The following is a 21886-nucleotide window of genomic DNA, read 5'->3' on the forward strand; positions in this document are numbered from 1 at the left end:
CTATAAGTAGAATAATTGTAAGGGAATATCTGTTTACATAAAAGTATTCTCAAAACTCTATCTACATGCAGCACTTGTATGAATAATTCATTGTATTGATTTAGAATGGTAATAATTACTTGCTCATTTAAGAAGGGGTTCTTCAAGGGAAGAAATTGAGAAACACTGAAATTCAGTTGATTTATTACTGTCTCATTCACACAATTAACACTGCAATGAAGCTGCTATGAAAATCCCCCAGTCATCACAGTCTGGCGCCTGTTCAGCTATACTGAGGGAGAATTTAGTATGGTCAATCCACCTAACCGGCATGTCTTTTGGACTGTGGGAGGAAACTAGAGCATCCCATGCAGACACAGGGAGAACGTGCAATCTCCACACAGATAGTGACCCAAGCTGGGAACTGAACACAGGTCACTAGCGCTATGAGGTAGCAGTGCTAACCACTATAAAAAGAAAATGGGGAAAAATTCAATTTTGGAAGGAGAGAGAGCACAAAGCAGATCTTGATAAATAAATTGCAATTTTCAACTTGATTCCAGTGGAAAGTAAAATTAGAAGGGTTTTATAATGCACAGTCGCCTCGCTGTTACCCCAAAGTGAATTTCATCCCTAACTAGATGAGAACTGTAATGAAGAGCACACAAGATGTGATGTAACTCCATAGGCCAATATAACTCAACAAAGTGAGAAGCAGAGGTTAAATTAAAGTATTTGTGGGAAGCAATCAACAATAAATTCAAATTGACGACAGGAATATATTTATCATCATTTTGGCAGTCGAAGCCCTCTGCATTCTAAGATCTTGCTCATCATTGCATACAGTTAAAATGGAAATGGGAGAGGAGAGGAGCACTTTCCAAATGTTGGCACAGGCATGATAGGTTGAATTGCCACTTTGTGTGCTGTATGAGACCATTTCTGAAATTTCCTGGGATGTATCAGGCCCTCTTCATCTTGCTGTGCTCCATGTAGCTCAGTTAATTCATTTTTGGATGTGAAGTCTTCAATTTTAAATTTCCTTACTTTTACAGCTGAACCAACAGAAATTCCAACGGAGTCGTATGGAGAGAATTATGATTATGGAACAGATGAAGACGTGGACGAATGTGAGTTTAAGAAAACATTTTTTCCTCTGCAAAAGCAAAATAAAGTGCAGAGCTACGAAATGGAAACTTCTGTACTCATTAGTACTTTAGACTAATGACAGTGAACACAAGTGAAATGTTACATTCATTAACTCATTGTTGACTGGACATAGTGTCTCCTCAAGGGGAGAGCTAGCATCAGAGGGGTTAATCAAAATGTAAGAAAAAAAATGGCAGGAAGTTATTTCATAAAAACGGTCTCATTTATCGTGTCTGAACATCAGCCAGCACTGTTATGTAAACCTCCTACAGGATGAATCATCCTTCGTGTCCCAAAATCAGAATCTTTAAAAAAATAACATTACTGGTCTTCAACAGCTTGGGTGCAGCCATTTTTTTGATCAACAGAAGCATTATTTCAAATAAACTTAACAGCCAGCCTCTGCAATGCATTTCAGCTTCAAGTGCTGCTTTACATGTATATTTATTCTTGGTTCCTCGAAAATCCATGCGTACAGTATAAATATTTTAGTTGAAACTAAATGCTTAGATATTTAAAGATGAAAACATACTAAGTAGCTGTAAGTAGCCAGAACAATTGAGACATTTTCTACTCAAACAGAAATGGTTAAGGGGAAATTTTTAAAAGAGCTTTCAGAATTATGAACTGTTATTGAGGCTAAACAGTCAAAGTTTGCTTTCATTGGTTAGTGAATCCAGAACAGAAGAGCACACACTCGGGTGGAGTAAAGTTGCTTTGAGACAGAGGCCATAACATTAAAAAGGTCAGCACAGTGGCAAGCGCTGCTGCCTCACAATTCCAGAGATGGAAGTTCAATCCTGGCCTCAGATAACTGTCGTGTGGAGTTTGCACATTCTCCATGTGTTTGAGTGGGTTTCCTCCGGATGCTCCAATTTCCTCCCACACTCAAAAGATGTGCAGGTTAGGTAGTATGGCCTTTAGTGTCAGGGAGATTAGCCCTAAATATGTAGGGTTCCAGGAACGGGTGGGATTGTTGTCAGTTCTGACTGAATGACCTCCTGCACTGCCATCATTCCTCCAGGAAAAGATGAAGTCTAACAATACCCCTATTGAGGAAATTCAAAGATTCTAACATTTCAGATGCTTCCTCCTTTATTTCTAGTCTGTCTTTTAAAATAACCAATGTTGTCCTTGTTAAGTGTAATATAATCTCTTTTATTTAACTAAGCAATTACCTTTTGAGAATCAGCATGTGAGTGGCATGGGTCTCATTGTAGCCAAATTCTGCTCATCATTGCAGATGACTGGAGCAGATCAGAGGAAAAACTAAAGGAACCATATGACACAACACTTGAGAAGGAGCTGGAATTTGATTTGGATATTGAAGAAGTTGAACCAGATGAATATGGAGAGTGTAAGTTAGTCTATCAGTTCTGACACCGCTTCAGCGATCATATGTGACATTTATACATCATAACATTGCAGTTACACATCTCGTTGAAAACTGCTGAAGAATTCTCACAATCTAGGGCAGCTCACGTGTCAAATCAGTTAACTGAGAATGTTTCACCCAGATCTTCCCCTTGGTTATAATTTACCACACCTGTCAGTCAGAAAAGTTCCATCTCGCTGTGCTGAGGTGGGAAATTGGCAAAATAGGATACAGCAGCAGCGGGCAGCACAGTGGTATAGGGGTTGGCACTGCTACCTCACAGTGCCAGAGACCTGGGTTCAATTCCAGCTTCAGGTAACTTTCTGTGTGGAGTTTGTATGTTCTCCCCGTGTCTACGTGGGTTTCCTCCGGGTGCTCCGGTTTCCTCCCACACTCCAAAGATGTGCAAGATAGGTGGATTATCCATGCTTAGTGTGTGTCAGGAGGATTTGCAGGGTAAATATGTAGTGTTACAGGGATCGGGCTTGAGTGGAATGGTTGTTGGTGCAGGCTCTATGGGCCGAATGGAATTCTATGATTCATAAAACATAGAACATAGAACATTACAGCGCAGAATAGGCCCTTCAGCCCACGATGTTGCGCCGACCAGTTAAAAAACAATGATCCTCTAACCTAAACCAAACCCTTACCATCCATAAACCTATCCACGGATCTCTTAAACGCCCCCAAACTAGGCGCCTTTACAACTGCAGCAGGCAGGGCATTCCAAACCCTCACCACTCTCTGGGTAAAGAACCTACCCCTGACATCCGTCCTATAACTACCACCCCTTAATTTAAAGCTGTGCCCCCTCGTGCTAGCTTTCTCCATCCGAGGAAAAAGGCTATCACTGTCCAGCCTATCTAAACCTCTAATCATCTTATATGTTTCAATAAGGTCCCCTCGTAGCCACCTTCTTCCTAACGAAAACAACCTCAAATCCCTCAGTCTCTCCTCATAGGACCTCCCCTCCATACCAGGCAACATCCTGGTAAACCTCCTCTGCACCCTCTCCAAAGCCTCCACATCCTTCCTATAATGTGGGGACCAGAACTGCACACAATACTCCAAGTGCGGCCGCACCAGAGTTTTGTACAGTTGCAACATGACGCTGCGGCTCCTAAATTCAATCCCCCTACCAATAAACGCCAAGACACCGTATGCCTTCCTAACAACCCTATCTACTTGATTCCCAACTTTCAGGGATCTATGTACACATACACCTAGATCCCTCTGTTCATCCACACTATTCAGAGTCCTACCGTCAGCCCTATACTCTACACATCCGTTATTCCTACCAAAGTGAATTACCTCACACTTTTCCGCATTAAACTCCATCCTCCACCTCTCGGCCCAGCTCTGCAACTTATCCAAGTCTCCCTGTAGACTAAGACACCCTTCCTCACTATCTACCACACCTCCAACTTTGGTGTCATCAGCAAATTTACTAATCCACCCAACTATACCCTCATCCAGATCATTTATAAAAATTACAAACAGCAGCGGCCCCAAAACAGATCCCTGAGGCACACCACTCGTAACTGAACTCCATGTCGAATACTTACCATCAACCACCACCCTCTGTCTCCTATCCGCCAGCCAATTCCTAATCCAATTTCCTAGATCACCCTCAATCCCATACATCTGCAATTTCTGCAGAAGCCTTCCATGGTGAACCTTATCAAACGCCTTACTAAAGTCCATATATACCACGTCAACTGCCTTACCCCCATCCACCTCTTTGGTCACTTTCTCAAAAAACTCAATAAGGTTAGTAAGGCACGACCTACCCTCCACAAAACCATGCTGACTATCTCTAATCAATTCATTACTCTCCAAATAACCATAAATCCTATCCCTAATAATTTTTTCTAAAACCTTGCCCACAACAGAAGTAAGACTCACCGGTCTATAATTCCCAGGGAAGTCTCTGTTCCCCTTCTTAAACAATGGGACAACATTCGCTATCCTCCAATCTTCTGGCACTATACCGGTGACCAACGACGACCTGAAGATCAGAGCCAGAGGCTCTGCAATCGCCTCCCTTGCCTCCCAGAGAATCCTAGGGTAAATCCCGTCCGGCCCAGGGGACTTATCTATTTTCAAACCCTCAAGAATAACTAGCACATCCTCCTTCTCAACTGCAATACTGTCCAGTTTACAACCCTGTAACCCAGTGTTCTCCACAGCTACATTTATGTCCCCCTGCGTGAACACCGAAGAGAAATATTGGTTCAATGCCTCACCAATCTCTTCTGGTTCCGCACATAAATTCCCACTGCTGTCTCTAACTGGTCCTAATCTTGCCCTAACCAACCTTTTGTTCTTAACATATCTATAGAACGCCTTAGGATTCTCCTTAATCCTATCAGCCAAAGTCTTCTCATGTCCTCTTTTAGCCCTTCTTAACTCTCTCTTTAACTCCCTCCTAGCCAATCTAAAGCTTTCTAGTGCACTACCTGAGCCCTCAAGTCTCATCCGGACATAAGCCTCCTTTTTCTTTTTAACCAGTGAATCAACTTTCCTAGTGCACCACGGTTCCCTAGCTCGACTAATTCCTCCTTGCCTGACAGGGACATACATATCAAGGACTCGTAGTAGCTGCTCCTTGAAAAAACTCCACATTTCGGACGTTCCGAGACCCTGTAGTCTCCTAGTCCAACCTATGCTTCCTAATTCTCTCCTAATAGCCTCATAATTAATTACCCTTCCCCCAGCTAAAACTACTGACCCGAGGTTCATGCCTATCCCTTTCCATCACTAAGGTGAACGTAACCGAATTGTGGTCACTATCACCAAAATGCACCCCAACTTCCAAGTCTAGCACCTGGTCTGGCTCATTTCCCAGCACCAAATCCAATATAGCCTCACCTCTAGTTGGCCTATCAACATACTGAGTCAAGAAACCTTCCTGCACGCTTTGTACAAAAACTGACCCCTCTAATGAGCTACAGCTATAGCTATTCCAATCAATATTAGTAAAGTTAAAGTCCCCCATAACAACTACCCTATTACTTTCACTCCTATCCCGGATCGTCTCCGCAATCCTTTCCTCAACCTCTCTAGAACTTTTAGGAGGTCTATAAAAGACTCCCAACAGGGTGACCTCTCCTCTCCTATTTCTAACCTCAGCCCATACTACCTCAACAAACAAGTCCTCATCAAACTTCCTCTCTGACACCGTGATACAATCCTTGACTAATAATGCTACCCCTCCCCCCCTTCTACCTCCTTCTCTACTCCTACTGAAGCATTTGAACCCTGGAACCTGCAACAACCATTCCTGACCCTGCTCTATCCATGTCTCTGAAATGGCCACAACATCAAAGTCCCAGGTACTGATCCACGCTGCAAGTTCATCCACTTTATTGTGAATACTCCTCGCATTAAAGTATACACATTTCAAACCCTGCTCCGCTTCACCCCCACGATGCCGTGCATTGCAGTCCCCATCTATGCCCCCCTCACTTTCACCCCCGCTACTCAGGATCCGACCCCCCCTCTGAATCAGTTTAAACCCCCCTGCATAGCCTTAGCAAATTTTCCCCCCAAGGTATTGGTTCCCCTCTGATTCAGGTATAGACCATCACTCCTGTAGATTTCTATGATTCTATGATTTTAACACTGCAGTCAAATAAGGATTAAATGTAATAAATTTGCACATATTCTTTTCATATTTCCTAAGCCCAGTCGATAAAATGAAAATGGGATGGTAAGATCCTGCACGAAAAGTCTTCCACTTACTTATGGGCATTCATAATTCCAGAACAATGCACAATATTACAAATTATAGTGTGATGAACAAAAATGAATGAAACTGCTGTATATCACCTTGCATCCAGAAGTGTATTCTTGGCTCTGTGACAAATATTAATTCAGCATAAAGTGGATTGTGTGTTTTTCAGTGCAACCTAAAGAGCCCAAACCTGATGAAACATACGACTATGAAGATAAATGGGATTATTCTTGGTACGAAGATAACTGTAAGTATTTTTTATGACAATGACAGTAATATTGCTTTCTGTCTGTGTGATATTTCACAGTATCCTTGATTGTGCCATTTGTCACAAGCTGTTAAATGACAAAAAATAATTTCATTTCCCTCACCCCAGCATTTTCAAACACGCTGACAACACAGATGATCTTTCTGATTTCTTCAATTCCCACTGAAAATCCAACACAATGTGGTGACAGCATAGTTACTGCCTCATCACTGCTTCCATACATCACAGGCATGATTTTACCAGCCATCAATGCCACACTCCCGCTGCAGCAAGTCATAGAATTTAGCGGCCAGACAAATCTCCATTCATTGCAGCGGGATGGGAAAATCAGCCATAACATTCGAACCAAGAAGTTAAAGCAACACAGATATTTCTCACTGTGCTGTGTTTCATAAGACATTTGAATCAAAGTATTTCATTTCTTGCATGGCTAACATTATGCTGACATTGGGTCAGATCTAGTTCAGTTGCTCTGCTAACTTTAAACTTCTCAAACTGGCTTCTGAAATAGTGTCAGAAATTTCAGTTGATACAAAATAAAATAGCTGTTTTTTGTGAATTGCCTATCTCAATTTAAAGGCATAATTTCTCCAAATATCAGTCCCCCCACTCAGTAGCATTCTATATCGTAATTCTCTTCGAAAGCATTTGTTCTGAACTTAAAAAAAAATCCCCCATAATAACAGAAGTCTTTCTGTTATCTATTGCAAAGTATCTGTCTGGATAACCAGATAATACCTATGACTTATCTTCCCATTGTTTGGGTCTGAGGGAAACAATATCCCATCTCCCTTACCTTGAGAACAAACACTTTCAGGCATCAGGATTTTGATCAAATACATCCTAACATCCTTCAAGCCTTAACAGAAAACAAAATAACCGAAGGGTGCAAAATGGTGAAAAGGCCATCTGAGCAGAAAATTGTCCAGAAGTATTTGAGGATATATGTAGCTGAAATGTGCCTTTTTGGCAACTAAGGCTGTCATGGGGTTTCCTGATGATTGCAGAAGCAACTGGCAGAAACCAAGGTACTGATCCTGTTCACTTACTATGACCAGTAATAAAGAAATCAAGAAATTATCAAACATAAGCAAAACTGTGAAGCTGCTCAAAAAAAAAGAGAAGTGAGCAGCTTGCCTTATGTACAACCCAACTGCTGCATCAAAGCAGCACTGGTGGAGGTCCAGCCACACACCGACCCATACTATGTGTGTGGCTTCAAAGAATCAATGGGGAGTTCAAAGATAAATAACTCCCCAGGCCAACACAGAAAGAGTTCATATTACCAACAGTAACAGACAAACATCTTGGAAAAATTATGTAATCTTGAAGAATGAGATGTTTCAATGTGAGAAGTTTATCTGTTCATTTGTTTCAATGCAACAAATTTAGTAGGTAAGGCAGATGAACTTAAGAGCTTGGATTAGTTCTCAGAACGATGATGTTGTTGCCATTACAGAGACTTGGTTCAAGGAAGGACAGGACTGGCAGCTTAATATTCCAGGATACAGATATTTCAGGCAGGGTAGAGGGGGATCTATAAGGGGTGGGAGAGTTGCACTACTGATTAAGGAGAATATCATCGCTGTACTCCAGGAGGACACCTTGGAGGGCTCATATGGCGAGGCAATATGGGCAGAGTTCAGGAATAGGAAAGGTACAGTCACAATGTTGGGGGTTTACTGTGGGCCACCCAACTGCCAGTGGGAGATAGAGGAACAGATATGTAGGCAGACGTTGGCAAGGTGTAAAATTAACAGGGTTGTTGGGATGAGAGATTTTAACTTCCCCTATAGTGACTGGGACTCACTTAGTGCTAGGGACGTGGATGGGGCAGAGTTTGTCAGGAGCATCCAGAGGGCTCCCTGAAACAGTATGTAGATAGTCCAACTAGGGAAGAGGCCTCACTGGACCTGGTACTGGTGAATGAGCCTGGCCAGTTGGTCGATGTTTCAATAGGGGAACGGTTCAGGAATAGTGACCACAATTCAGTAAGCTTTAAGGTACTGATGGATAAAAATAAGTGTAATCCTCAAGTTAAGGTGCTAAATTGGGGGAAAGCTAATTAAAACAATATTAGGCAGGCACTGAAGAATGTAGATTGGGGCAGATGTTTGAGGGCAAATCAACATCTGACACATGGGAGGCTTTCAAGTATAAACTGATAGGGACCAGTACATTCCTGTCAGGATGAAGGATAAGCATGGCAAGTTTTGGGAACTTTGGATAATGAGAGATATTGTGAGCCTAGTCAAAGAGAAAAAGGAAGCATTTGTCAAAGCTAGGAGGCTACGAAGCTCGTGTGAAATACAAGGAAAATAGAAAGAAACTTAAGCAAGGAGTAAGAAGGGCTAAAAGAGAGTTGGCCCACTCAAGGACACGGGAGGGAATCTATGCACGGAACCAGGAGAAATGGGTGCGGTATTAAATGAGTACTTTCCGTCAGTATTCACCAAAGACAGTGGATGATGAGTCTGGGAAAGGATGTTTAGATAATTTGAGTCATGTTGAGGTCAAAAAGGAGGTATTGGGGTTCTTGAGAAACATCAAGATAAACAAGTCCCCAAGGCCTGATGGGATATACCCCAAAATATTGAAAGGCAAGGGAGGAAATTGCTGGGGTCTTGAGAGAAATCATTGTATCCTCACTTGCTACAGCAGCGGTCCTAGAGGATTGGAGAATAGTCAATGTTGTTCCTTTATTTCAGAAAGGTAGCAAGAATAATCCAGGTAATGACAGGCCGGTGAGCCTTACATCAGTGGTAGGAAATTTTTGGAGAGGATTCTTCAAGACAGGATTTATTCCCATTTGGAAATAAGTGAATGTATTAGTGAGAGGCAACATGGTTTTGTGAAGAGGAGGTCATGTCTCATGAATTTGATCGAGTTTTTCGAGGAAGTGACAAAGATGATTGATGAAGGTAGGGCAGTGGATGTTGTCTGCACAGATTTCAGGAGGCCTTTGACAAGGTCCCTCATGGCAGACTTATGCAGCAGGTGATGTCGCATGGGATCAGAGGTGAGCTGGCAAGTGGATACAAAACTGGCTCAGTCAAAGAATTCAGAGGGTAGCGGTGGAAAGGTACGTTTCTGAATGGAGGGCTGTAACAAGTGGCATTCCTCAGGGATCAGTGCTGGGATCTTTGCTGTTGTTCCATATATAAATGATTTGGAGGAAAATGTAACTGGTTTGATTCATAAGTTTGCGGATGACACAAAGATTGGTGGATTTGTGGACAGTGATGAGGATCATCAGAGGATACAGCAGGATCGTTTGGAGACTTGGGAGGAGAGATGGCAGATGGAGTTTAATCCAGACAAATGTGAGGTAATGCATTTTGGAAGATCTAATACAGATAAGAAATATACAGTAAATGGCAGAACCGTTAAGAGTATTGATAGGCAAAGGGAGCTGGGTGTACAGGTACACAGATCACTGAAAGTGGCAATGCACGTGTAGAAGATTGTCAAGAAGGCATACGGCATACTTGCTTTCATCAGTCGGGGCACTGAGTTTAAAAATTGGCAAGTCATGTTGTAGCTTTATAGAACCTTAGTTAGGCCGCACTTGGAATATAATGTTCAATTCTGGTCGCCACACTACCAGAAAGACGTGGAGGCTTTGGAGAAGGTACAGAAAAGATTTACCAGGATGTTGCCTGGTATGGAGGGCATTAGCTATGAGGAGAGGTTGGAGAAATTTGGTTTGTTTTCACTGGAACGACCAAGGTTGAGTGGTGACCTGATACAAATCTCCAAGATTATGAGAGGCATGGACAGAGTGGATAGTCAGAAGCTTTTTCCCAGGGTGGAAGAGTCAATTACTCGGGGGCATAGGTTTAAGGTGCGAGGGGCAAGGTTTAAAGGAAATGTACGAGGCAGAGTTTTTACACAGAGAGTAGTGGGTGCCTGGAACTCGTTGCCGTTGGGAGGTAGTGGAAGCGAATATGGTAGTGAAATGCATGAAATGGTCGACAGATGCATGAATAGGATGGGAATAAAGGGATACAGTCACCCAAAGGGTAGGGGGTTTTAGTTAAGTCAGGCAGCATGATCGGTGCAGGCTTCGAGGGCCAAAGGCCTGTTCCTGTGCTGTAATTTTCTTTGTTCTTTAATAATGGAATGGTGGACAGGGAGTGGGGTGGGAGGAGAATGGTGTGGTGAGGAGAAGAAGGTCTGCATCCTCTGCTCCACAGTAACATTTATATGTCTCTTCTATAAGATGCTCTTCTCATAATGCCTTCTCACATTAATTATTTCCAATGTTTCCCAGTTTCAATGATGTTGAATGCAATGATGTTATTTCAATGCCACAGCACTGCAAATATTGCACCATTAAGTACTATTACTGTTTAAACCAAAGTTAGTGCCGAATTTTAATCAGCACTACAGGACCACTTCCTATTGCATTAAAGATAACAACTCCTTTATGTGAAGGTTTCTTAAACCAAGGTGAAGGGCCAAAGGCTCAGTACGACCACTTCTTGACTGATTTAAGCTTTCCCATTCCTCAGATGACACTGATTGTAGGTTTCAAAATTTTGCATTAGGACAAAATTACTGAGGACGAAGAGACCCTTCTGGTTTAAGGATGTGAGAAAGAGGGAGTTAGCCTGGGAAACAATGCAATAAATTTTGTCTCAATGAAATGAAGATTTGGTGCACATGAAGAGAGAATGGAAGGTGGAGGAACATTTAGAATTATCTTTTTGGTGTTAAACCTGAAAAATAGAGTGGGAGAATTGCAGCATTTTACGTCAGTAAAATCATAGATAATAAAGTTATGAAAAAGAGAGGATGATTAGAGTTTGGAGGTGACGTAAAGATAGTCCAATAAATAACATTTTCTTCCACCAGGCAAGAGTCTGAGACAGACAGTAGAAAAGTCTTCCTACATTTGGGAGTAATATATAAGATTTGAACACATTTTTACTAAGTTTTACTGCATAAGTGGGAAGGAGAAGTATGCCATGAAACTGTAACCAAGTCCCCTGGATGCATTGGAGGAGATGTAGAAATTTTATATAGCCCACAAGGCCCACGTCCAGTTCCTTCTAGAACATATCTAACGAACTGGCCTCAACAGTTCCCTGTAGTAGAAAATTCCACAGGTTAACAACCTTCTGAGTGAAAAAGTTCTTCCTTATGTCAGTCCTGAATAGCTTACCCCTTATTCTTAGGCTGTGACCCCTTGATCTGCAATCCCCCAACATCGGGAAAATTCTTTCCACTTCTAGCCTGTCCAGTCCCATCAGGATTTTGTATGTTTCAATGAGATTGCTTCTCATCCTTCTAAATTCCAGTCAGTCCAAGTCCATTTGGTCCAGTCTCACTTCATATCTCAGTCTTGCCATTCCAGGAATCCATCTGGTGAACATTTGCTGGACTCCCTCAATAGCAAGCATGTCCTTCCTCAAACTAGGAGACCAAAACTGCACACAACATTTAAGGTATGGCCTCACCAAAGCCCTGCAACAAGACATCCTTACTCCTCAACCCAAATCCTCTTGCTGTGAAGGCCAGCACGCTATTAGCTCTCCTCACTCCTGCTGTACCTGCATGATAACCTTCAGTGACTGTTCCACCATGACACCCTGGTTACGTTGCACGTCCCCTTTTCCTAAACTACCACCATTCAGATAATAATCTTCCTTCCTGCTTTTATCACCAAAGTGGATAACCTCACTTTTATCCACATTATATTGCATTTGCCAAATATCTGCCCACTCAGCCAGCCTATCCAAGTCACCTACAGCCTCTTAGCATCCTGCTCATAGCAGACAATGCCACCCAGCTTAGTATTATCTGCAAATTTGGAGATATTGCATTCAATTCCTTTGTCCAAATCATAAATGTATATTGTGAATAGCTGGGGTCCCAACACTAAACGCTGCGGTATCCCACTCGTCACTGCCTGCCACTCCGAAAAGGACTTGTTTATTCCCATTCTCTGCTTCCTGTCTGTCAATCAATTCCCTATCCATGTGAATACATTTCCCCCAGTACCATTAGCTTTAAACTTTGCTCACTCATCTCTTGTGTGGAACTTTGTCAAAAACCTTTTGAAATTCCAGATACACAACATCCACTGGTTCTCCCTTGTCCACTCTACTGGTCAGATAGAAGAACCATAGAAAAATTACAGCTCAGAAACAGGCCTTTTGGCCCTTCTTGTCTGTGCTGAACTATTTTTTGCCTAGTCCCACTGACCTGCACTTGGACCAGATCCCTCCACACCCCTCACATCCATGAACCCGTCCAAGTTTTTCTTGAATGTTAAAAGTGACCCCACATTTACCACTTTATCCAGCAGCTCATTCCACACTCCCAACACTCTCTGCGTGAAGAATCCCCCCCGAATATTCCCTTTAGACTTTTCTCCTTTCACCCTTAACCCATGCCCTCTGGTTTTTTTCTCCTCGAGCCTCAGGGGAAAAAGCCTGCTTGTATTCACTCTATCCATGACCTACTACACACAAAGCCACGTTGACTCTCCCTAATAAGTCCCTGTGTATCCAAATATTTGTAGATCCTATCCCTTATCATACCTTCCAATAACTTGCCCACCACCGATGTCAAACTTACTGGCCTATAATTTCCCTATAATTTAAGATCCTCAAAACATTCCAGAAGATTCGTCAAGCACGATTTCTCTTCAGTGAATCCATACTGACTTGGAGAGATCCTATCCATTGGGGCCACTGCTATTTGTCATTTTTAGAAATGACCTAGATGAGGGTGTAGAAGGATGGGTTAGTAAATTTGCTGACGACACCAAAGTTGGAGGAGTTGTAGACAATGAGGCTGGATGTTACAGTTTGCAGAGGGACATAGATAATCTGCAGAGCTGGGCCGAGAGGTGGCAAATGGAGTTTAATACGGAAAAGTGTGAGGTGATTCACTTTAGTAAGAGTAACAGGAGTATAGAATATAGGGCTAATGGAAGGACTCTTAGTAGTGTTGACGAGCAGAGAGATCTCGGTGGACAGGTGCATAGCTCCCTGAAAGTTGGCACCCAGGTTGATAAGGTTGTTAAGAAAGCGTACGGTGTGTTAGCTTTTATTGGTAGAGGGATTGAATTTCGGAGCCGTGAGGTCATGTTACTTCTGTACAAAACTCTGGTGCGGCCGCAGTTGGAGTATTGCGTACAGTTCTGGTCGCCGCATTGTAAGAAAGATGTGGAGGCATTGGAAAGGGTGCAGAGGAGGTTTACCAGGATGTTGCCTGGTATGGTGGGAAGGTCTTATGAGGAAAGGCTGAGGGACTTGAGGTTGTTTTCATTGGAGAGAAGAAGGTTACGAGGTGACCTAACTGAGGCATACAAGATGATCAGAGGGTTAGGTAGGGTGGACAGTGAGAGCCTTTTTCCTCAGATGGTGATGGCTAACATGAGGGGACATAGCTTTAAATTAAGGGGTGGTAGTTATAGGATGGATGTCAGAGGTAGGTTCTTTCCTCAGAGGGTAGCAAGGGCGTGGAATGCCCTGCCTGCAGCAGTTGCGGACTCGCCAACTTTAAGGGCGTTCAAATGGTCAGTGGATAGGCATATGGATAACACTGGAATAGTTTTGGTTAGGGGGTCATTCGATTGGTTCCAGTGGTCGGCGCACCATCGAGGGCCGAAGGGCCTGTGCGGCGCTGGAATGTTCTATGTTCTGTCATCGCTTTCCAAATGTTCAGTTTTTACGTCCTTAAAATTGACTCCAGCATTTTTGCCACTACTAATGTCAGGCTAACCAGTCTATAATTACCCATTTTCTCTCTTTGTCTTTTTTAAAAAGTGGGGTTACATTTACTACCTCCATAAGAAACATAAACATAAGAAATAGGAGCAGGAGTAGGCCATCTAGCCCCTCGAGCCTGCCCCGCCATTCAATAACATCATGGCTGATCTGTCGTGGCTCAGTTCCACATTCCCGCCCTCTCCCCATAACCCTTAATCCCCTCTCTTATCAAAAACCCATCAACCCGCTTCTTAAAAATATTTAGCGAGGCAGCCTCCACCACTTCAACGGGCAGAGAATTCCAGAGATTCACCACCCTTTGAGTGAAGAAGTTCTTCCTCAACTCCGTTCTAAACCGCCCCCCCCCCCCCCCCCTTATCTTGAGGCTGTGCCCCCAAGTCCTACTGTCCTTTCTGAGCGGGAAGAGTCTCTCCACCTCTATCCTATCCATCCCATTCATCATCTTATACGTCTCAATGAGATCTCCAATCCATTGAACCATTCCAGAGTCTATAGAATGCTGGAAAATGATCACCAATACATACAGTATTTCTAGGGGCACTTCCTTGAGCACTCTGAGATGCAGAGCATCAGGCCCTGGGGATTTATTGGGTTTTAATCCCAGAAATTTCCCCAATACAGTTTTCTGACTAATAAGGATTTCCATCAGTTCCCCCTTCATGCTCGACCTCATATTTCTGGAAGGTTATTTGTGTCCTCCTGAGTGAAGACCGATCCAAAGTATTTGTTCAGCTGGTCTGCCATGTCTTTTTTGCCCATTTTGTATTCACCTGATGCTAACTGTCAGAGATCTACATTTGTCTTCACGAGTCTTTTTCTCTTTACATATCTATAGAAGCTTTTGCAGTCAGTTTTGATGTTTTCTGCAAGCCTACTCTCATTCTGTATTTTCCTCTTCCAAATGAAATCCTTTGTCCTCTTCTGCTGGATTTCAACTGCTTCCAGTCCTCAGGTTTGCTGCTTTTTCAGGCCAATTTATATGCCACCTCTTTGGCTTCAACAGTATCTCTGACTTGTTGGTCATGGATGAGCCACCTTCCCCATTTTACTCTTATGCCAGACATGGGTATACAGTTGTTGAAGTTCATCTATGTGTTCTTTAACTATCTACCATTGCCTATCCGCTGTCAACCCCTTAAGTAACCTTTGCCAGCTTATTCTAGCCAAAGCACATCTCATACCATCAAAATTAGCTTCCCTCAAGTTCAGGACCCTGGTGTCAAATTTAACTTGTCACTGTCTATCTTAATGAAGAATTCTACCATATTATGGTCACTCTTTCCCAAAGGATCTCACACCACAAGGTTGCTAAGTAATCCTCTCTCTTTACACAACACCCAGTCCAGGATGGCCTGCTCTCTCGTTGGTTTCTTGACATATTGGTCAAGAAAACCATTTATACAATTCTCCACCATCGCATTGCTGCCAGTTTGGTGAGCCCAATCAATATGCAGGTTGAAGTCACCCATGATAACTGTTGTACACTTACTACATGCATCTCTAATTTCCTGCTTGATGTCATCCTCAACCTCGCAACTGTTCGATGCTCTGTACACCCACTACTGTTTTTTGTCCTTTAATGTTCTGCAGCTCCTCCCATATAGATTCGATATCGTCCATTTGTTGAGCAAACAAATAAGAGTGAATGAGTAAATATGGTGTAGAATAGGGAAAGGTCTACAAGGACAAAATGTTAACTGAACAGGAAATATGTCATGAACTAGAAGCCTTATTAACGTCCAGAAAGTCGAGGATCTGAGACAAATGGCACAGATAAAAACTGAGAGTAACATAGGAGCAGGAGAGACTGCCTGGATGAACTGGAGAGTGAGAAAGGAAAAGTGAGTCAAAAATGTCAGCAGTCTGACTTCAAGGGAACTGACAACTAACCACAAGGATTGAAGGGAGTAACAGGAGGATTCATATTTCAAGTGTTAAGGACAGGAGGGGAATTAATTTAACAGCCCTGATTTCTCCTCTCACACTTGTCAATAAAAATAAAGGTGTTTTGATTTTTGACTTTTCCCTTTCTAACTGCTGATGTATTTCCCCAACCTTCCATTTTGGAATGATCCGATCCTCTATTAATAACCCCACAACAAACTTGAGATAAGATAGAAGAGGGTTTGTTTATTTTGCACGTGCAACAAATGCAGAAACGGAATGCCCAACGTACCCTCTCCGCCTCCTTTATATGTGTACAACCGAAGAGGGATAAGCGAAAGAACTTAGTACAGGGCAAAGACCACAAATAAGAATGATTGTTTCAAGTGAGTTTGGAGTCTGGAATGAAAAGTCCAATGGTGCACAAGGAGAATGGCTGTGTGACATATTGTTCTATATTTTGCAGTGGAGCCCAAGAAACCAGAAAAGGAGATTCCTGAAGAGATAGACCCAGATGAATATGTGCCACTACTCGGAAAAAGTGAGTGAAATTCTTTTAATATTTCTTCCCATTAATTTGTCAGTTCAGATTGTTATCTGTTCCATTCAGGCTCGCACAGGCTGGTTACACTCACTATTGGTCCTGTCCAAAATAAATGTTCAAGTTTTTTCATCAGTGTCAACAGGGTTGAGCGGAGTGAAATCAGGAAGCACTTTTTTCCCCTGTCGAGACGAGTGATGATTTACAATCCTTTTATCCAGAAGGCTGTGGATTCAGGGATAAACATTTTCAAAACTTGGACCTTTTGCAACTCAGCCAAGCATCCATGATGGATTCCACTATAATAAACAGCCCAAAGGACATGTTGACAATGGACTCTATTGAAATTGCAGGAACAGATGATAAAATAGTTTATCTAAGTTGTACTAGATAACTTGTCAATCAAAGTAACCCAACAGCATGTTTTTTTAAACTTAAACTGACAGATGCAGTCCAGTTTTTTTTTAATTTTAAAGGGCTGGGGTTTTAAATAACTTCAGGTATGACATGTAAATAGACCTTATTCACCCTTTAATGAGCATTTATATCTGCTTCATGAATTTATGATTCCTCTTACAGGACGAATCCCTGGGAACTTCAAAAATATTTAAATTTGGCACTCTTTTCAAATGCCCTGCTGTGCTTAGGTTTCCTGCCAATGATGCACAGCCTGTGTCTCTCTCCCAGCAAAAATGGTATCGTCTGAAAATGATTCTGGGACTTCGACATCCAAGACCTACCTAACATTTTTAAAAGTCTTGCAAGTTGTCCTAACTCTGTAAGAATCTGGCCCACGGTCTCATTTTATTATAAGGAGTTAGAAATTCTATTGGATTCCACACCTATAGCAGATAAGACAGAGCACACAGATTGCAGTATTCAGTTGATTGCGTTTTAACATCTCCAAAGGGAAAAATGACTAGGGAGTCATAGTGACTCCAAATTAAGTCAAAAGTCCTAAATCTGTAAACCCTTTGTTCAAAAACCGCTAAAGATGTGCTGAATAAAACTGCAGCCCAAGTTTGCACCTTTCTTCCATAACATGACATGTATTCCTTCAGGCATTGTATGTTTATGATGACCACCTTTAACTCTGACCTGCTTTTGTTCGTGGACATCATTATGGAATTAACCTCATCCAAAATCAATATTTATTGAGATTTTAGAAAGAATTATGTTATTCTTGGCATTATTGCCCATCTCTAAATTGAACTGCCACACTGCCAACTCAAAGCCAAAGTCAGACCAGATGTAATAAAGTACGTACAAAAAGTGTATGGATGTAATAGCACAGATTTTAACTCTCGCATTGTTCCAGACTGGCTGTGGCAGTATTCTCCCAGACTCCTCTTCAGTGGACCTGGTAGATCCTGGATACTGATTCAGTGCAAGGTGCTCGTGGTACCAACAATATAAAAATACAATTTCAACCAGACATGTGTCAAAAAATCAAACTACTTTTGAGAAAGTGAAAACTATTATGCGTGAGATTACTGCTGTCTGCATTGGATTAACCGTTTCAAAGCTTTATATTTAATTTGGCTGAATATTACCCCTTTTCTGCATTCGTACAAATTATATTTGTTTTCTTTTCTATAAATAGGCACATAATATGACACAGTAGTGGCATCCCTATCTCTGGGCCAGCAGTTTTGGGTTCAAGTCCCATTTGGGAACTTGAAGGTGTGTTCATGACTTGGTCAGATAGATTGATTAACAACCTGTAAATCACCCCAATATGTCTCATGCTGAGTGAGAAAGTTTTCCTCGTCAGTAATACTGCACAAAGTAATGGCAAACTACTGCAGTGTCTTACCAAACCTAATCATGAATCAATCCAATGTCAGACTACAGTTGCCAACACCCCCTTCGGCCTGAACAAGGAGGAAGCACATAATAATGACAAATAATACAATGCTGCCCACTCGAAAACATCACCACATTTTGCAATAAGATGGCGTAGAAAAGGCCTCAGCATAGCATGAAATCTATCGGCAAAATCTATTCCTGTACAACATCTGTGCATAACTACCTAAACAATGTAATCAAAATTTGTGACAAAAACGACAAATTAGAAACATATACGGAAAAAAATAAATGCATACACTTCAGTACCAGGTTTCGAGTGTCATAGAGGTTTACAGCATGGAAACAGACCCTTTGGTCCAATTTGTCCGTGCCGCCCTTTTTAAACCCTGAAGCTAGTTCCAATTGCCTGCATTTGGCCCATATCCCTCTATTCCCATCTTACCCAGTAACTGTCTAAGTGCTTTTTAAAAAACAAAATTGTACGCGCCTTTACAACGACTCTGACAGCTTGTTCCAGACACTCACCACTCTCTGTATGAAAAAATTGCCCCTCTGGACACTTTGTATTTCTCCCCCTCGCCTTAAACCTATGCCCTCTGGTTTTAGATTCCCCTACCTTTGGGAAAAGATGTGATGATAATAGTTTAACAAATACATATTTTGTGTTTAAGGGGAAAATTTGGAATTCAGCTTTCTGCTACAGATAGTCAGGATATATGGATGGAATACAGCTCAGATTCTGGAAAAGCAGGTTATTACTTATTGTAGCCATGTTGTGTTCGGTTAGGAGAGAGCAAGTGGACTTTTGTTTACAAAAAGAAAAGGTCCCCTGGTGTTTTTGGTAAAAGGAATGGAAGATGGGTTTAAATATGAATGGTCATGTAAAAATGTGGTTAATGGGAGGAGCTAGGCTTGTCGCAGAAACAGCTTTGAGTTCTGGCTGGGGTTTGCTTCAAGGCAGCAGTCTGCAAGGCGTTCTCTTCACAAAATCTCTGAAAGCTTTAAGACTGTTTACACCCATTACAGCAAGTATATTTATGCTTGCTAACTGAATTTAAATGTTTTTTGAATCTGTAAGGAGGAAGTTGCTTATTTGGAACTGAAATAGAGATGTTAAAATGCGGAGTTCTTTCTTTTCATTTTTAAATATTGTTCATAAAGAACAAAGAAAATTATAGCACAGGAACAGGCCCTTTGGTCCTTAAAGCCTGCACCGACCAAGCTGTCCGACTGAACTAAAACCCCCTACTCTTCCATGGACCGTATCCCTTTATTCCCATCCTATACATGTATTTGTCAAGCCACCTCTTAAGTGTCATTATCACATATGCTTCCACTACCTCCCCCAGCAGCGAGTTCCAGGCACCCGTCATCTCTTTGTAAAAAACTTGCCTCGTACATCTCCTTTAAACCTTGCCCTCGTGTCTTAAACCTATGCCCCCAAATAATCGACTCTTCCACCCTGGGAAAAAGTTTCTGACTATCCACTCTGTCCATGCCAGTCATAGTCTTGTAGGCTTCTAGCAGGTCACCCCTCAACCTCCGTTGTTCCAGTGAGAACAAACCAAGTTTCTCCAATCTCTCCCATGGCTAGTGCCCTCCAGAGCAGGCAACATCTTGCTAAATCTTTTCTGTACCCTCTCCAAAGCCTCCATATCCTTCTGGTCGTGTGGCGACCAGAATTGAACATCATATTCCAAGTGAGGCCTAACTAAGGTTCTATAAAGCTACAAAAGAGTTAAGCTGCTTCATTTATGAGAGTTATAGTTAAACTGTGTTATTAAATAAAGTGTGTTTTACTCTAAAAGATCTGGGATTTGTAAGTGGAATTACTCTCAGAGTGAAGCATCCTGTCCTTACATTTATGCTGAAATGGAAAAAAATTGCTCGGGTTTAATCTGACTTCCTAATACAATGAGATTCTGGTACAGGATCCTAATACAGGAATGAACAAAGCTGTACAATTTTGTGATACAAACAATTCAAAGTAGTGAGACACGGTCCGAAGCTATCTGCACATCTTTTTCCTTCAGGTGCCATGTTTGGTAAAGTCGGCAAATGGTTCTCCAGCTTTTATGATCTTTGATAGTAGCCAACATCTTTCTGTTGTTCTTAAATCTTATACCTATTCTGCTTCTTAAGCTGTCAGTGTATTTCTGTTTGCCTCCTTATTGCTCTGATGTCCTGAATTTCACAAATTCCTGTCAGATGTTCTGGTTTCTCTTCAATTGCTCTAGAATAACAATCCAGCCTCTTCTTACCAGTTATTGTCTCTGAACAGCAGTTTAGTTCCATACAGTTATTGCTCATGAATAGCAAATCAGTTCTGTAAGCTCTCATTGTTGGACCAAATGTCAGTCAATAACTGCATTGTTACAGATCACAATTTTTATCCATATTGCTAGTTGTTACCCTCAAAGTAACAATAGGGTAACAGAGAAATATAGAAATTAGTAACAACAATAGGGCACGCTATTGCTACAGTTATTGCTAATGAATAGCAGTTCTGTCCAGAGCAGTTCCTGCATCCCATTATTGTACCATTTAGCAGCATTGTTATTGTTATTTTTGCAGAATATTACTCCCATCCCATCACCACAGTTGTTTCCAGTTTCCTGTTTTTGAAAGCAGGATTTTACTGGACAGTTCTTCTGCTGGTTAGTTGGCCAAGCACAAAGGTTGTGTTTGTAATGGTTTCAAGACCAATAATTTGGCCCCCTGGAGGACACACTAATAATTAGCTCCATGAAAAATTTAAAAGGTTTTTTTTAATATTGTTTGATCTGTGTAATATGTTAGATTCCAATTTTAGAACTAACATGAGTGAACAATTTGTTATCAAAGTGCCTACTGACAAATATTGTGCTGTTCTCGTGACTGAGATTAAGCTATTTTTAAAAATGAACTGTTGTCTGTGTTCTTTACCCAGTTTTGATTTCAAGTTTTTTTTTCTCAAGTTATTCACGTGCATGTTGTAAACGAGCATATCCTTTGTTGGCATTAGGCTGCCATGATGGAGCCAAGCTGAGTGGGAACTAGATTGTCCAGATCAGCAGGTATATGGAGGTACTAGATGGTCCTGACAGAGCATGAATATGTAGATTGGTAACAAAATATGTGTATACAGATGTGAATGTACCCTTGCAAAGTTTTGATGTGCATCTTCCATATGACCTATCCACATGTAAGCACCGAATTATATACCCATTACCAAGACGCAAGAGCTTTTCACTCCATGTCATCTCTTGAATTTCAGTAAAGTTGTTTGCGGGCTACCAGGTATTAATTTGATGATCTCAAGAAAGCTTTAATTTGGAAATATTTAATATCCTTTCTAATGTCTGGAGTAACCAAAACTTGACAAATTTTGTGAAACCACAATATTTACAATCTTACAAAT

At 41.7% G+C, this 21886-nt stretch overlaps 1 protein-coding gene across 1 annotated transcript in view; it reads left to right on the top strand.

Annotated features, from left to right (window-relative positions):
- Nucleotides 1–21886, top strand: part of LOC145361167 (inactive carboxypeptidase-like protein X2) — a 67472-nt gene that overhangs the window by 13443 nt on the left and 32143 nt on the right. The window contains exons 5-8 of the mRNA XM_080216786.1: nt 1035–1109; nt 2372–2485; nt 6409–6486; nt 16603–16677. Coding sequence (XP_080072912.1) covers nt 1035–1109; nt 2372–2485; nt 6409–6486; nt 16603–16677 — 342 coding nt within the window. The remainder of the gene's footprint in view (nt 1–1034; nt 1110–2371; nt 2486–6408; nt 6487–16602; nt 16678–21886) is intronic.

This window comes from Carcharhinus amblyrhynchos, chromosome 34 (genome assembly GCF_965287045.1).
Source record: "Carcharhinus amblyrhynchos chromosome 34, sCarAmb.v2.hapA, whole genome shotgun sequence".
Classification (NCBI taxonomy): Eukaryota; Metazoa; Chordata; class Chondrichthyes; order Carcharhiniformes; family Carcharhinidae; genus Carcharhinus; species Carcharhinus amblyrhynchos.